The sequence below is a fragment of the Nansenia antarctica genome (assembly GCF_963989245.1).
Source record: "Nansenia antarctica genome assembly, chromosome: 5".
In the NCBI taxonomy this organism is placed as follows: Eukaryota; Metazoa; Chordata; class Actinopteri; order Argentiniformes; family Microstomatidae; genus Nansenia; species Nansenia antarctica.
This window is the reverse complement of record NC_137690.1, coordinates 65970466-65987795: the sequence shown is the minus strand read 5'-3', so window position 1 is coordinate 65987795 and position 17330 is coordinate 65970466. Positions and strand designations below refer to the sequence as shown.

The following is a 17330-nucleotide window of genomic DNA, read 5'->3' as shown; positions in this document are numbered from 1 at the left end:
CACACTAAAGCCATTGAGGATCATATGGGGGAGGTTTTCCTTTGTTTTTCTCACCTGCACTTCTTTTTTGCCGCCTAATGTCTCTAGTTTGCCTATGAAGTCATCAAACTGCAGTTTGGGGTACAGTCTGTGAGCCCAATTCTCCATAGTCTGCATCAACACTTTCAGATTCTCAGTCTGGACACGGATGGACAGACATGCGCACAAACACACACACACACACACACACACACACACACACACACACACACAGATTTTTGAGCTTACAACAAAATAAATATAACAAAACATTTAGACGTCATGGATCATTAATTTGATTCCTTTATGATAAATAACAGCCTATCCCTACAGGAGTGGCAATGCAGATACCCTGATACCCATATCAGATATGTCTGACCATAAAGACCAATACCGTAGACAACGTATTTGTGGTGCACACAAGCATCTGTGGTGCTTGCATGAGATCAACCCGATATGTTAGATTTATCAAAAACACTTACGCCCCGCGGTGGCGCAGCAGTCTAAGCACTAGCCACTAGTGCAAGCTGCCCACCGGGGACTGGGATCGAATCCCGGTCTCGCCAGACCCGGATATGGCCAGGGCACACAGGGAGCGGCATATTGAGCGGCCGCTCGCAAAGAGGTAAAGGACTATTTCCGGACAAGGATCCGTCGCGCAACACCGCCCCCGGGGTGCCGGAATAACGGTGTCGGGCTCGAGGAGCCAGTCAGCTAGTCTGCCTGGCGATCTCCTCTGGGGCTGCCGCCACGGGGTCGTGCTGCGGATCCTACGCAATAGGCAGGGGATAATTGGATGCTAGGTTGGGTTCAATTGGATACCAAATTGGGTGAAAAAGGGGATAAAATCTGGAGAGAAAAAAATAAAATAAAAAAAACTTACAACCAGGGTATCCGTGGTGTCTTGAAAAGTATTAAAAGTTGATAAATCAATTTTGGGAAAATCAAGACCCTTAATAAGTATTAAAAAGTATTATCACGATTTTAATACTTACTTGAATTTTGTCTTTTTCTGAATTAGACTCTGTCCAAAGAGTTTGAGTCCTAAAAACTTTTAGTAAAAGTTCGTGAATGTATTAGTTTTATTAAAAAACTAAGATGAACGGGAAATTCTGTTGTATGATAGTGGTCTAGTCTATTGCAAACTAAAGCTGTTAAGTTAAAGGTGTCACTGATGTAAACGGTTACAGCTCGAAGTGGCGGAGAGGTCTGGAAAAATATTGACAAGGTCTTTAAAAAGTCTTAGAAAGGTATTTAAATTAACCTCAAGATTCCTGTATATACCCTGACAACCCTTATGTGTCTAAAGTAAGTCCCAAAGCCAATGTCCCAAAGCCACTCTGACATGACACTATGACACAGTCGGTTTTATTTTCGAAAACAAATCTGTCAGCTCAAGTGTGGGAAAATGGAAATGAAGAAGAAGTTGTTCCTCTCACCATTCTAAACATAATTCTTGTGGTCGTTTGAGGAAGAAATTGTTTTATGTTAGGGTTAGGGTTAGGGCTATCTATGAATGAATGAATGAATGAATGAATGAATGAATGAATGAATGGTCTTTATTGTCATTGCTACAGTACAGGTACCAAACAACGAAATTTAGGAGGGGTGGCTCCCCTCCTCTAGGATTGGTACATACATTTTTAGGACTTTATATAGCCATTGATTCTGAAAATAATACCTCTAAAGATCAGTGTTGGTTGAAACACTGGGAAACGTATGTCTTCTCTTGTGTCCCTGCTCAGGTGAAGGAGCTGGGAGCCGTGGTGTACAACTGCAGCTGCTTGGCTGAAGACCTGGGGAAGATCTTCGAGGCCTACTGGTATCTGGGCCAGAGTGACGTCATCAGTATCCCCTCCCCCTGGCCCAGCAGCTACTCCACCGCCTACAACAAGGACACGCCCATGCAGCTGCCACTCAACGGCACGGCCTCCAGCGTCTATCTATCTGTAAGACCTGAGGGAATGGATCTATCACGAAGCCACGTGACGCACCAGAATAGAAATTGTCCAATCATATCACAGCAAAAGTCACAACAAGCAGAAAACTCGGACAAACAACTCGCTAATATCTGATGGTGAAAAGCTTCGAGACTAAATATTCTTGTCATCTTCAAAAAAACATGTCTATTACTTGCTGTGGTAAATCAGAAATCAGAAATTTGCCAACTCCCGCCATTGTAAGTCATTGAATGTCATTCAGTCACGGTCGGTCAGTCAGTCAATGCCAGTGAAGCGTTGTTTGTTTGTCCGAGTTTTCAAAGGGGGCGTGGCTTAGCGATAGGTCCATTCTGTGATTTAATATTATGATATTATTATGTATATTATTATAGTGTATTTACTATAGTATGTCTCCCCAACGCTATGTGTGGGGATAGTTCTTGCAAAGAAATGTTGCTGCTGATAATGTCTGTGTCGTGTAGTGTCGTGAACTATCCCTTTATAACTACCCACATGCTAACAACAATATCCTGCCTCCCCAGAGCTCCCCACCATCCTTCTGTGCCGCGGGGAGGACCGAAGACCTTCAGTCCATCCGGAGTGTCATGGAGGACGCACAGCAGTTTGTCTACATTGTTGTCAGGAACTATTTCCTCACCACAGAGTTCTCACACCCCAAACGGTCAGTCAGCCTCCTAGGGAACTTCACTGCCACTTTAAGTTCAGGGAGACTGGGGAATTAGCCCTTATGCAACCATCTAAAGTCAGTTTTGCTTACCACTTTGCTTAGGAAGTTACATTCTAGAGAGCCTCCGCTCTTGAGCCAAAAAGGGAAATAATGCCCCAAAATGATCTCGTTGCTCACCGAGAGGCATTCCTCCCAATGCCCATGAACTCATTAACAGCTTCTTTTTGCAGTAAGTAAGTTTGCAGGCCTCAGACTCAGGAATGTTTAGTCTAATAAAGCCAAAATTAATAGATTGATATAAATATAAAAATGTGTGACAAACAATTGCCTAGTAGTATTGTTCAATGATAAGTGTTCCTGGAGGTAAAGTTGAAGTTGTGGAGAGGCAAAGCTGATGGAGAGTATTATTCTAGCTCATTAGTCTTACTCTAGCTCATTGGTCAGATGGCTCTACCTACCAGCATGTCTTGTAAAAAGGCTCCTAGAGCGTTTGTCTGTTATGGAATGAATAAAGCCCCATCTCTGGGCCCTAACCCTGTGGGTCTGGCGCCCTCTGCAGGTACTGGGCCGACATTGACACTCAGCTGAGGCGAGTGGCATATGAGAAGCGTGTGCGCGTGCGTCTGCTGATCAGCTGCTGGGCCAGCACACAGCCTATCATGCTGCCCTTCCTGCGCTCCCTGGCCTCGGACCAGGAACCCAAGAGAAGGCTGGACATCCAGGTGGTGAGTAGGCCTAGACTTAAGAGTTGCTTTCTTATTTTGTCACTTTACTGTACGTTAGTTTTTAGACATAATCCTCATGTTGATGATTCATCGACATTGTTTTGTTTATGTTGTTAATAAGCTACGTCCAGAAAGGATGGAGGTGTTTGGGTGTTGAACAGTGTCTTCTTTAGGTTGTAAGCAGAGATGTATGTGTTGGTTGCTTGGTTGAGAGTATGACACGTTTAGGCACAATATGGGCAAGTCATTGGGCACAGGATGTCACATTTAAAAAGAGCTTATGGTACCATTTCTGCTTCTCTATTTTCCAGAAAATCTTCGTTGTGCCAGCCAATCCCAAGCAAAAGAAAATACCCTTCGCCAGAGTTAACCACAACAAGTACATGGTGACAGACAAGGTTGCCTACATAGGTAATACACCTCTCTCCTAGACTCAACAGTAGTGAGATATATCAACATTAGTGAGATCAAAGTCATCCTTAAGTCATCCTTAGGAAGCATTGTGAATCATTGTTAGACCACTGATTCACTCTCTCAAAAACAGGGTTAAGGTCAATTTGAATTTGTGAAGTGATTTGAGTTCACACTTCCAATATTTGAAAACAATTCATTTTTTCCAATTTATTGAGAGTTCACTGAAAATGAATGCCCTTTTAGCAATCATTGATTAAAAAAAATAATAGTAATACTTCCTGAATCAACTGCATTGAAATTCAATTGTCCCCAACCCTATCTGAAATAAAAACCTGTTTGCTCAGATATCATTTGAAGCATCACCCATTGTATCTCTAGGCATAAATGTTGAGCGTATTTTATGTGTCGACTTTACACAAATAGGAAATTTTCATTTCATTTTTCATTTTACGCAGATTCTTTATTGAAATCCAGTGTAACAGATTCCATCTATCAGCTCTAAGGCATCTTGTTTCCTTGTGTTCTCAAGGTACCTCTAACTGTTCTGGTCTTGTGTTCTCAAGGTACCTCTAACTGGTCTGGTCTTGTGTTCTCAAAGTACCTCTAACTGGTCTGGGGACTACTTTGTGACCACTGCCGGGTCGGGGCTGGTGGTGAACCAAACTGCGTCCCAATCGCTTGGTGGCACGTTCCAGTCACAGCTGCAGGCCGTGTTCGAAAGGGACTGGGAGTCCTCCTACAGCAGCCAACTTAACCAGCACACTGACCTCAAAGACCTCTGTTAGACACATACACGTACAGAGTTAGATGAAGTACCACCACCACCACACTTCTCCTGCCTCTAACAGTGACTCTGACCTCCAATCCAGCAGGGGGTACTTACGATGTACATTTCGTCTCTGGGACGATTTTAAAGATTATAGCGTCGTGTTAATCATTATTATTTTTTGATAAATGCTGATTTAAAAATTATTTTTTTGCCATCTATCACTTATCAATGATCAAAAACTATCAACTAGTTTCTAGAATACAATAGATGTATGGTTTAAAGGGTACATTTTCACAGTAGCTTTGGGAACTCTAAATCCCAGTCAATCTCAGGGAGAAATGTATAGTATCTGTAGAGTTTTTTGATTGATGTTTCTTGGCATGCTGGTTTCTTCTTTTTAAAGGTGCAATTCTTAATTGGTTTTTCAGCCACATTTCTGGCAGCTTCTAGTTTGGGTATTATACAGTGGGGTGGGCACCCCTAGTCAAAATGCCTTTTACAATTAATATCTAAGTGAAAAGAAGCAAACCTAACCTCGAAATGGTACAAAGTTAAACATGACACATTTCATCACATTTTAAAGTAAGATACATTTTTATCTTTAAACTTTTTACAGTTTCAAAATAATAAAACAAGGAAAAAGGCCTTGTGCAAAGGTTTGGGAACCCTGTCAGCTAGTAGTTTGTAACTCCTCCTCGGGCAACTATAACAGCTTGCAAACACTTCCTGTAGCCTAGTAAGAGTCTTTCAATTCTTGTTTTGGGAATTCTTCCTGGCAGAACACCTCTTGCTCAGAAATATTCTTCGGCCTTCTTGCATGCACGGCATGTTTGAGATTTCTCCACAGATTTTCAATAATATATACGGATACGTTAGAAGGCATGGAGTTACTTCAGAATATATAGTTCAACCCTAGAATTATATTCACCTGACTCATTGAAGCCGAGTAAATCACCTTGGAGTAAAACGTTTTTTATTATAATAAAAAAGAAACCTTGCTTTAAAATTGGCAGAGAGGTGTCATGTTTAACTTTGTAGCATTTAGTGTTCAGGTTTGCTTTCAATCACTTGGAGATTAATTGTAACAGACATTTAAACCAGGAGTGCCCAAATCTTTGCACCCCACTGTTTGGCAGGGGAAGGGTTAGTTAACTTTTGATTTTGGATGCTATTAAGGTGAGACAGTTGTACTACGCTCATTAGACATTTATAAGTAATATTCTGCCTAAACATTTAAATGAAAAACAAAACAAAACCCAGGTTGTGCCTTTAATGCTTCATTTGTGTTTCTTGCTTTCCAATGCAGGCTGGATAATATGGGCTTTTAATTCATGTTAAATCTTCCCTTTTAAAACAAGTGGATGTTTCCCATAGGAATACATCATGGCTGAATTTACATCCTTGAATAATAATTGAGAAAGTCCAGAAATTCCCTTTAATTTCCACCATGTGGAGTGTGTCTAAAATATAAGTACAGTGGAGATAGTTGTTGAACAACAGTAAAAAAAAACGAATGTATTGCATATTTGACAGCAAGCACTGGAATTAAATTCCTACACCATCACTCCCCTCTACCCTTTTTGGGTAATGTTCTTAAATTGAATTCATAAAGTTATAAACCACTTTATTGTTAGTGGTTTTATGCAGAAGTGTGGATAATTATCTTTCCTCCAATTTGCATGAATGAATAAAACCATGAATAAAACCATGCAACCTCTTGCTAATGATGAATTTATTTATTTCCTAAACCGTATTCACTGTGCTGTCAATCAAAACAACGACAAGAACACTACTTGTGTACTCATGTCATCTTTGAATTATTAGCAGAGCGTTTTGTGGCGAAAACATCACGTTGGATCAGAGAGAGACTGCATCTATGAGTTTCAATTCATTTTCTATCACTATTTCTGTGAACATCAATTTTCATAATGTTTACCGATGACGATGAATTGAGAATCAAGGACCCAAATTGAAATAAGCCAGTGGCTTTCTTGGGTTTTTATCCTGTTAGTTGACCTTGTAATATGTACTTTCATGTACCTACTTCTGCAAATCTTCTAATAAAGTTTTCAATCAATCAATCAATACCTCCGCTATTATAGGCACACTCTTATACAAGCAGCCTACACCAAAAATAACGCTAATTCGCAGACTTCAAACCATTTATAGTTACTAACGTTCTGAGGAAATGAAGCATGTGAGTGAGGGATTTTTTAGTCTTGTAATAATAATAATAATAATAATAATAATAATAATAACTTATTTGTATAGCACTTTTCCTATATCAATTAGACTAGGTCTGCTAAAGGCTCTTGTCCTCGACCGCATTTTGAGAATAGACTCAGACCAACTGAGGCAAATATGCTCAATGACCAGCTGATGCGCAGGTGAGTGTATGTTAGTTAATAAATGTATTTAATTAGGGAGAATCTATTCAAATGAAATTGATTTGTAGACCCATGAACCGAGCGGGGGGCGTGGTTATGCGTCATAATCCACTGGCGAAATTGGCTTTATGACACATTAGAATTAGTGTCGTTCTGACACATAAATGGCAAAATGACACATTAGAATTAGTGTCGTTCTTCTTTGAGACCACTCTGTTGCAGACGAAGATCAGTTAGAGAGATAGAAAATATACTACTACTGTGTCATTACATATCTACTACAAGAGAGAGCATCATTTCAATGCCCCCTACTTTACAAACCAAGAAGACACAGCTGCCTTAGAGGAGGTGGCCAGTGGCCTATCATGGATAGCACTCCCGTGAGTAATCAAACCTCAAACACTGACTATAAAATGGGGGATATATTACTTAAAATAAGCTAAATTACCTGCCAACAGAACAGGACAATTTAAAACTAGTGCAGTCGGACAGAAAACAAGCATATATTGCCTTGATTTAAGATATTTCATCTTACTTAGATTTACTTTTTGCAGTGTGGACGGTGTCCTGTTGACGGGCAAAGCAGAGCACGTAACGCTCAAAACCACAGGAGACAAGACGATGTTGGAGGTAAGCATTACACACACTACTCCTGATGAGTCTTAATTAAGCATTATCACACGAGAGGGAGTGCTGATATTCAGTATAACAGCACGACCACAAGTGTGATATTGCTTTTATACTTGTTTTATTTTTAACAGTTCTAGAGCGCAATTTATTAGTTAACAGTAATAAGCGACAACAGATTATGATTTGTTTGTTTATTTAATCATTTATTTTGGCTCCGCAACTGAACGTCAACTGCACTGTTGCCTAGTAACCTGAACACAAACATGTAGTCTAATTATAACATTTAGTAGAACACCTGTGCGGCGGAGTGATTAGTTAAAAGTCCCAGTACTGTTATACTGTATATCGGCACTCGTGGAATGCCTCTTGTCCAATCAAATTACTTAGTCGGAACTAACTGTTATTATAATGTATAATGATTGATACCCCCTTATCTGAAGACTGAGTATCAACCCTCTTCTCCGTTTCCTTTTTTTTTTTTTTTTTTTACAGGGAGCTACCAATGGAGCCAGACTGGTGGGGGTGCACTGCAGAACATCAACCATAACTATGGTGTGATCAACAATCATTACCATTATTATTACCCAGTGGCCCCTGGGAATGAGGTACCGTCTGGCCAGCCTACTGGTCCTTCAGTCACGCCCCAAGAGTCTGGAGGACAAGCCTCAGAACGTGGAACATCAGGGTTAGAGTCGATAGACAGTCTGCTGCTCACCTTAGAGTCGATGGACAGTCTGCTGCTTACCCTTCAAAAGGTAGTCAGATGAGTCTCATACAGGATATGTAATTTAATGTAATGTCCTAATAGCCAGACATGTCAATAACAATGTCAATAACTCTGAGTGTAATTATCGTGGTGGTGATATTGATAATGGTGACATTTGTATGTATTGATACATTTTGGACTTCAAAATGGCACAAGTAATGTATAAAGTAAAAAATAAGATGCTTCCAGACTGTATCCAGAGACTGTTTCAAGTTAGACAGAGTAATTACGAACTCAGAGGAATATGTATGTTTATGAAAACAAAGATTAGAACAAATGCAAAACAAAGATGTATAACAGTTAAAGGAGTTAACTTATGGAATACTTTTGAAAAGGAAATGAAAATGTGTAGTACACTAAAAGGATTAAAGAAATTACAAAAAAATAAGATGATTAACAAGTATAAAACAGAGGTATAAATATAGTTTTGTTTGGTATTTTTGAAAACATGCTTAAGTAAAAATGTGTTTATAAATGTTTCTATGTCTTGATTATGCACTCATAAGGGGAAAACCACTAATGTAAAAAGGTTAGGTGCATTAATATAGTTTTTTGTTTGGTACTTTTGAGTTTTCTGTTAAGATGCGTAAGTGAATTTTTGTTTATAAAAGTTTCAATGTTTTGATTATGTACTCATGGGGAAAAACCCATACATGTAAAAAGGGTAGGCGCAATAAGCCATGGCTTCAGCCTACACCTTTTTGGTCCTGGTGTTACGCATTGTGACTGTGTACATTTTTAATATCTGTATTATGAATTGTAAAGGGACCAAAATAAACATTCTCAATCAATACAGCATGCAAATATTGTGTGCAGGTTTTTATCATAATATGAGTGTGTCACTTACTATGATATCAACTGTATGTTTCATTGTTTTGGACTAATTGTTCTTATTTTTGACTTTGACCAAAGTCTGTCTCAAATGAGAACCACCCACAGATAATCTCTCTAGAGAGGGATGAGGTGGAGCTCTCCTCAGAGCCCCTCTCCATGGTGAGGACGCCTCCCTTGACAGGTGAGGTGAAGATCCCCAGTGTCCTCGTGGAGGAAATGACCCTCCACCAGACCCTCCAGTCTGTTGATGAGGCCAAGGCAGAGCCCCAGGACATCATGACAGCCCCTGAGGTTGTACCCCCTCCTCAGAGAGAAGAGGGCCCCAGGGCCAAAGAGGCATGTACCCCTCCACAGAGGGATGAGGTGGAGCTCCTTCCAGAGGCCCTCTCCATGGTGAGGACACCTCCCATGACGGTTGAGGTGAAGATGCCCAGCGTCCTCATTGAGGAAATGACCCTCCACCAGACCCTCCAGTCTGTTGATGAGGCCAAAGAGGCATGTACCCCTCCACAGTGGGATGAGGTGGAGATTCCCAGTGTCCTTGTTAAGAAAATGACCCTCCATCGGACGATGATGAGGGATGAGGTGGAGCTCCTACCAGAGGTGGAGATTCCCAGTGTCCTCCTCTTTACCCACAGGGATGAAGACACAGCACCGGAGGTTGTTACCCCTCCCCAGAGGAAAGAGGTGGAGCTCCTCCCAAAGGCCCTGTCAGTGGTAAACACACCTCCCATGACAGGTGTCAACTCTCAGACAGCACGACACAGTTTGCCTTCTATACAAAATGTAATCCCCAACAGAGGGACCAGGGGGACATCCTCCCTGACGCCGACCCCCCATCAAAGTGGGATCTGGAGATCTTGTGCTACATGGGCTACATGGGCTATGGGTGTGGCTACAGGTGTGGAGGAAATAACCCTCCACCAGACCCTCCAGTCTGTTGATGAGGCCAAGGCAGAGCCCCAGGACATCATGACAGCCCCTGAGGTTGTACCCCCTCCTCAGAGAGAAGAGGGCCCCAGGGCCAAAGAGGCATGTACCCCTCCACAGAGGGATGAGGTGGAGCTCCTTCCAGAGGCCCTCTCCATGGTGAGGACACCTCCTATGACGGTTGAGGTGAAGATGCCCAGCGTCCTCATTGAGGAAATGACCCTCCACCAGACCCTCCAGTCTGTTGATGAGGCCAAAGAGGCATGTACCCCTCCACAGAGGGATGAGGAGGAGATTCCCAGTGTCCTAGTTGAGAAAAGGACCCTCCATCGGACGATGATGAGGGATGAGGTGGAGCTCCTACCAGAGGTGGAGATTCCCAGTGTCCTCCTCTTTACCCACAGGGATGAAGACACAGCACCGGAGGTTGTTACCCCTCCCCAGAGGAAAGAGGTGGAGCTCCTCCCAAAGGCCCTGTCAGTGGTTAACACACCTCCCATGACAGGTGTCAACTCTCAGGCCAAGGCAGACACCACGACACAGTTTGCCTTCTATACAACATTTAATCCCCAACAGAGGGACCAGGGGGACATCCTCCCTGACGCTGACCCCGCATCAAAGTGGGATCTGGAGATGGGTGCTGTGGGTGTGGCTACAGGTGTGGAGGAAATAACCCTCCACCAGACCCTCCAGTCTGTTGATGAGGCCAAGGCAGAGCCCCAGGACATCATGACAGCCCCTGAGGTTGTACCACCTCCACAGAGGGAAGGTTGGGAGCCCCAATCTACCCCTCCACAGAGGGATGAGGTGGAGCTTCTTAGTCAGGAGGTTGAGCCTCCACAACAGCTTGACACTAAAACGTGCCTCTGGAAGGTGGAGCTCCTTCCAAAGGCCCTCTCCATGGTGAGGAGGACATCGCCCATGATGGTTCAGGTGGAGATCGCCTGGACAATGCCCATGATGGTTCTGGATAAGGCAGTGGCCAAAAACACTGTGACCCCGACACAGTTTGCCTTCTTGAAGGCATTTAATCCCCAACAGCTCCCTGACACCAACCCCCTATATAAGTGGGATCTGCTGGAGATTGGCGCTCTGGGTGTTGAGCCTCCACAACAGCTGGGAGTTCGACCAAAAACCTGCCTTGAGGTGAGACCCCAGATTACTACACACAGGGGTAAAACATGCGCTTCATCAGAGGACAAGGGGCAGGATTTAGATCCAGCTACACCTTAAGGTCCACATTTAACTATCATCTTACAGCAGTCATATTCTAACTGTACAAGCATTGCTTTTTATCCAACTCATTCAGGTTAGTTTCATTGAGCAGATTTTATTTATATAATTATTTTTCACAGAGCATGCCCTTTCCATCACCTCCACCAATGATGGCTCCACCAACGACAGCTGCCCTTAAGATGGTTCCCGTCATGAATTCTTGCTGTCTGTGGGATCCTCCATCTACCACTCCAGGACACATACACTCTAGGAGTGCAGGTACGGTAATTACTGCTGTGGCTTAACTCCTTACACCCAGTCAGTCTGTAATGATTATAATGACTGTGGTGATGATGACGATAATTTGATCATGTTTTTTTTTCAGTCTGTAATGACTGTAATCAGTACTCAAGTTGTAAAAGAAAATCAGGGGGGGGATGGTGGATTTTATCATATGGGGACAATTTTAGCATCCCCACAGCGTCAGTGACTTGGTAAAAATGTCATTGCATGTGTGCGCGTGCCCCCTCGCCCACAGTATTTTACTCAATATGCGCAAAACTAAATGTTGAAATAGCAGTAATACCACGTTCATTGATAGAATGACATAAGGGGTGGAAAGGGGGGATGGCAGTTTTAGAAGGGGGGTGATTTTTACTGTTTTTATTTCAGAGGGGATGCCATCCCCCCTCATCCCCCCTCAACTCGAGTGCTGACTGTAATGACCGTGGTGATGTTGACGAACATTTTATCATGTTTTTTCCTAGTAACAATATGTCCAGTGAGGAGGTCCCCCGAACTTCTGAACCCCAGTGTAATGGCCTCCACGGGTCCAGGACAGGGACCTGGAGCGCTGCTGGACCCAATGGACCCCGCAACAATGATGGACCCCGCAGCAACCATGGCGCCCATCCCCAAGACACTGGAGAGTCAGTACTTATTTGAGCCATTTGTTTTCTCTCTTCTGCGTTGAGTTACATTATGGTTATGACTGCTTTTAACAGACAGAGAGTAATGTGTTTTTTAATGTCTCTACAGCTACCAAGGAGAAGGGCCATGGTCTTCTGGGAAATGCTGTGTCCCATATCAGGAGAGTTGCCTGTTTAGGTAAGACCCTCCCAGCTATTTTAAGACCCGTTTTAGACATTTTCACCTTTGGTTTACTGCTTTCTGTGTAATGCAGAAAACATATATATATATTGATTATTTCCTGAACTTAAAATGTGTTCTTTACAGTAACATGCAGCTTGACTGAAGTAACAGTGTAAATGACTTTTTTCTTTCTTTCACAGGCTATTATCCCCAAAGGAGTACCTGGGGCTCTGAGGATACCGATTATTTAAAAAAAAATAACTAAAAAAATTCCCAAAACTTCTCGGCATATCAAATAAAATAAAAAGCATTCCCACCGCTTCTCTCATTCATTCCTTAAATCAGATGGACTTGTGTGTTTTACCTTTTATCTTTCCATAGTGTCATTTGCTCTCTGAGTTTAGACAGGTATGTTGGAGGTGTACTACATTGAAATGTGCTATGAAGAGCTTTGCATTTTTTTTTACTGATTTATTTGCCCTGCAATCAACTTGTCAGTCAATTGTTGGAATTTGGTATTTTTGCTCTAGGCACAGAGTCACCCATATTTGGCACCCCTAGAGCAATTAGGGGTTAAGTGCCTTGCTCAAGGCCACATGCAAGCTCCCTCCTGAGGCAGGGATCAAACTAGTCAGCCAACTTCTAGCCAGCCTCTCTAACCTCTAGGCTACCTACCAAAGCATTGATCCTTCCCAATGTGAACTGGATCTACTCTGACCAGTTTCAAACATCAAATTGAGCAAACACCGCAACATAAGGTTGAACTAACCCTTATCTTCTTTGCAAGTGGCATAGATTGTTACCAGGGCCGTTACCAAAACGTATAAGAGGAAGTTACTGTAATTTAGCCGCTAACACGCTCGCGACGTTGCAAGCTAAACTCCAAAATGCTAGGTGACAGAGCAATAGACCCAGATGTTTTTAAAAGGATTTTTAAAATACTTTTATTGACAACAAGAAATGTTTGATGAAAAAAAAAAAGAACAAAAAAAGCATAATCAAAGTTAGCTCTTTGCGCAACAGCATCCTTACACATAAGGACAAACATGGTTTGAGGAAACATCATTAAGGCCCCTTCAAGTGAATTGTCAAAACAAACAGTATATCAACTCTTCAATCCAACATGGTGTTTGGCTTTCATCATGGCATTTTTGTAGAACAGGAAAAAACTGTCAATAATATGACCACGTTGGTGACTTGTAAGAACTTGAACAGGCAAAAACATCCGTAGCTTGGTAGTCCTCTCAAGGTACCTTGATGGTGTGTGTACCTTGACATCCGTAGCTTGGTAGTCCTCTCAAGGTACCTTGATGGTGTGTGTGTGTGTGTGTGTGTGTGTGTGTGTGTGTGTGTGTGTGTGTGTGTGTGTGTGTGTGCGCGTGTGTGTGTGTGTGTGTGTGTGTGTGTGTGTCAGTCGCTGTGTTCCTGGCTGTTGCTCAGTTCAGGAATAGGGTTGTTGCTGGTGTCTCTCCTCTCACACACTGGGGAGTCTGGCTCCAGCAGAGAGCCTTTGTCTAGGGGTCTGTTCTTTGGGCTGCGGTCCAAATCATCATCATCATCATCAACATTGTCTTCTTGATGGTTCCTCTGACTGGAGAAGTGTGATGAGGAGCTGGTGGAGGGTTCCTCAGCTGACTGACTCAGAGTCGCGGTCAGGGAGGCCTCTGAGGAGGGAGGGAGATCTTGTTTATTTTATTTTTTAACTGATTTATTGCCATGCAATTTATTGTCATTTAGCAGACGCTTTTAATCCAAAGCGATTTACAATTACGAATTACAGGGACATTCCCCCTGGAGTAACTGAGGGCTAAGTGCCTTACTCAAGGGCACACTAGTAAGTCAATTGTTGGAATTTGGTATTATTGCTCTAGGCACAGAGTCAGCCATATTTGGCGCCCCTGTAGCCCGCTGCCCACATGAACCCAAGATGATTTTAAAGGTACAACAGCTTTCATGAAAATAACCCACTGGTGTTTTTTTTTTTTTTTTACTGTTTCGAACTACAAATACATTTTCTACCCTGTCAAAATGTCCTTCTGGGTGTGGTTGGGTGACTGACCTGTGTGCTGTTGCATACGCGCCAGTCTTCTCTCCAGGGCCAACTGTTTGTTCAGCTCCATACGTCTCTGCTGCTCCTCGGTCAGGGCGGGGAGGGCCGTGGGAGCGGGGGCGGGGGCTGGGGTGGAGTGGATCAGTCTTGGGGGTTCGTCAGCGAAACCTCCATCTCCGAACGGGTCTGGGTCGTCATGGATAGGGTCTTCTCTCCGTACTGCTTCCTCCCCCTCCTCACCTGGATGAATTGAGAAAGTCACTCAGCCTGTGAATCACTACGTTTGTTTAGGAACATGACAAGTCAAGGCTCTTCTGTAGTAATAACATTATCATACCCGTGGTTACTTCAAAAAGACACTTCCATTGTTTTCCACCTAGTGTTTGGTGTATTACTGTAAAGATGCCCTGCCTGGATAGTGACATTTGTATCTTACCGTCTTTGCCTATGAAATCGTCATGTGTCAACGGCATGTCCAATCGTATTCGCTTGAGACAAGTCTGATGAAAATAAAGCAAGAATTAAGGTTTCACACATGTTTTTTAAACACACTAAAGCCATTGAGGATCATATGGGAGAGGTTTTCCTTTGTTTTTCTCACCTGCACTTCTTTTTTGCTGCCTAATGTCTCTAGTTTGCCTATGAAGTCATCAAACTGCAGTTTGGGGTACAGTCTGTGAGCCCAATTCTCCATAGTCTGCATCAACACTTTCAGATTCTCAGTCTGGACACGGATGGACGGACATGCGCACAAACACACACACACACACACACACACACACACACACACACACACACACACACACATTTTTTAGCTTACAACAAAATAAATAAAACAAAACATTTGGCCGTCATGGATCATTAATTTGATTCCTTTATGATAAATAACAGCCTATCCCTACAGGACCTGACGACAGTTAAGATTACCTCATGTCCTTTGCCTTTGAAGTGAACATTGTCAAACAGGGTGCGTAGAGCCGGAAGTCCTCTTTCAGAGCACAGCCTGCAGGAAAAATAACACTGACCATCATCAAACATTTCTGCAGCAACATATAGCATACCGTTTGATTTCTTGAAAAGAAAGTTCAGAGTTAAACAAAGTAAGCTAAGGGGAACAGTATGCTACACCTTCTATGCTACACAGTTTCAAAACGCAGACATCGTCTACGAGTTAAAGCCATGTTACAAGTTACCCTGTATGGATCAGCTGGACCAAGAGCAATGTCTCCCTCTACACATGCAAACATTGTGTACCTCTGAGAGTCCAGCTTGGGCTGGGGCCTCTTCACTCCTCTCCTTTTAGAAGCAGGTACATCTGCTAACTTGGAAATCTCTCCCTCGTCGTCTTCTGAACATCACCAAAAACATACCAACCAGGGGAGCCCCCCCCCCCTCCCAAATTTCGTTGTTTGGTACCTGTACTATATCAATGACAATAAAGACCATTCATTCATTCATTCATTCATATAATATTGTGTTACTAGAAATGGTTTAGTATAGTAAATAGCCTTTACCTATGCTAGTTGTGTAGTCAATGTTATATGAATGTTGTCTGAATATTTGTAACCACTTGTAAATGTACTTTTCACTAAAGCAATAAATCCTTTTCTTTAAAAGAAGGTACCCTTTTGGTGTAGTTGTCAATAAGTGCTTGTTCCACCACACCCATGTATGTTAATGTTGTTTGACACACCTACTAGCAGAGTGGACTGATCATAGGCTGCAGCAGCAGCAGCAGCAGCACTCTCCCTAGTGGCCTGTAACATCATCTGTGCAGACCAACTGGCTGAGCCCCTCCAGAAGCTCTTCAACCTGAGTTTACAGTCAGGGACGGTGCCGGTTCTGTGGAAAACATCATGTCTCGTGCCAGTACCCAAAACTGGGCGCCCGGCCGAGCTCAACGACTACAGACCGGTTGCCCTCACTTCACATAGTATGAAGACACTGGAGCGGCTGTTTCTGAGACATCTGAGACCACAGACTGAACATGCACGTGATCCCCTGCAGTTCGGGTACCAGGAAAAAGTTGGTGTGGATGACGCTGTCCTCTACCTCCTCCATCGTGCTTACTCCTACCTGGATGAGCCGGGAAGTCAGGTGAGGATAATGTTCTTTGACTTTTCAAGTGCCTTTAACACCATCCAGCCTCTTCTACTCCGAGAGAAGCTTTCAGATATGGGGGTTGATCCCTCCACTACATCCTGGATCATGGACTACCTCACTGGACGGCCACAGTCAGTCAGGCTGGGGAACTGTGTCTCGGACACAGTAGTGAACAACACCGGGGCTCCGCAGGGAACTGTGCTGGCTCCCTTCCTGTTCACCCTGTACACATCAGACTTCAAATACAACTCTGAGTCCTGCCACGTACAGAAGTACTCTGACGATACAGCCATAGTGGCGTGCGTGAGGGATGGACGGGAGGGGGAGTACAGGGATCTGATAGGAGCCTTCAGCGTCTGGAGCGAGAGGAATGGTCTGCTCCTCAACCAAACCAAGACCAAGGAGCTAGTTATAGACTTCCGTAGGTCTAAGCCACCTCGGTTGCCCATTAACATCCGGGACGAGGATATCGAGGTGGTGAAGACCTACAAGTACCTGGGGGTGCATCTGGACGACAAACTGGACTGGTCCACCAACACAGAGGCACTTTATAAGAAGGGCCAGAGCAGGCTGTACTTCTTAAGAAGACTTAGGTCTTTTGAAGTGTGTGGAGAGATGCTGGCCATGTTTTACCAGTCTGTCATGGCCAGCATTCTCTTCTACGCTGCAGTCTGCTGGGGGGGAAACATCACCAAGAGGGATACCGGACGGCTGGACAAGCTCATAAAAAAGGCGGGTTCAGTGGTGGGAAGGAGCCTGGACTCTCTGG

The 17330-nt window shown here is 43.3% G+C and overlaps 2 protein-coding genes across 2 annotated transcripts; one reads left to right on the top strand and one right to left on the bottom strand.

The window, feature by feature from the left end:
- Nucleotides 1-1371: 1371 nt before the first annotated feature.
- LOC308158261 (5'-3' exonuclease PLD3-like) lies at nt 1372-4570 on the top strand (the record flags this gene model as incomplete). The annotated part of the gene is made up of 6 exons (XM_080531855.1): nt 1372-1383; nt 1764-1967; nt 2501-2640; nt 3206-3371; nt 3683-3782; nt 4383-4570. The coding sequence occupies 6 exons, from the start codon at nt 1372-1374 to the stop codon at nt 4568-4570; spliced, it is 810 nt and encodes a 269-aa protein (XP_080387981.1).
- Nucleotides 4571-13818: 9248 nt separating this feature from the next.
- Nucleotides 13819-16519, bottom strand: LOC308158260 (TIMELESS-interacting protein-like; the record flags this gene model as incomplete). Its single annotated transcript, XM_080531854.1, has 7 exons — nt 13819-14072; nt 14468-14698; nt 14895-14958; nt 15060-15182; nt 15386-15461; nt 15713-15806; nt 16441-16519. 7 exons carry the CDS (start codon nt 16517-16519, stop codon nt 13819-13821), a joined length of 921 nt encoding a protein of 306 aa, XP_080387980.1.
- Between the last annotated feature and the right edge of the window lie 811 nt (nt 16520-17330).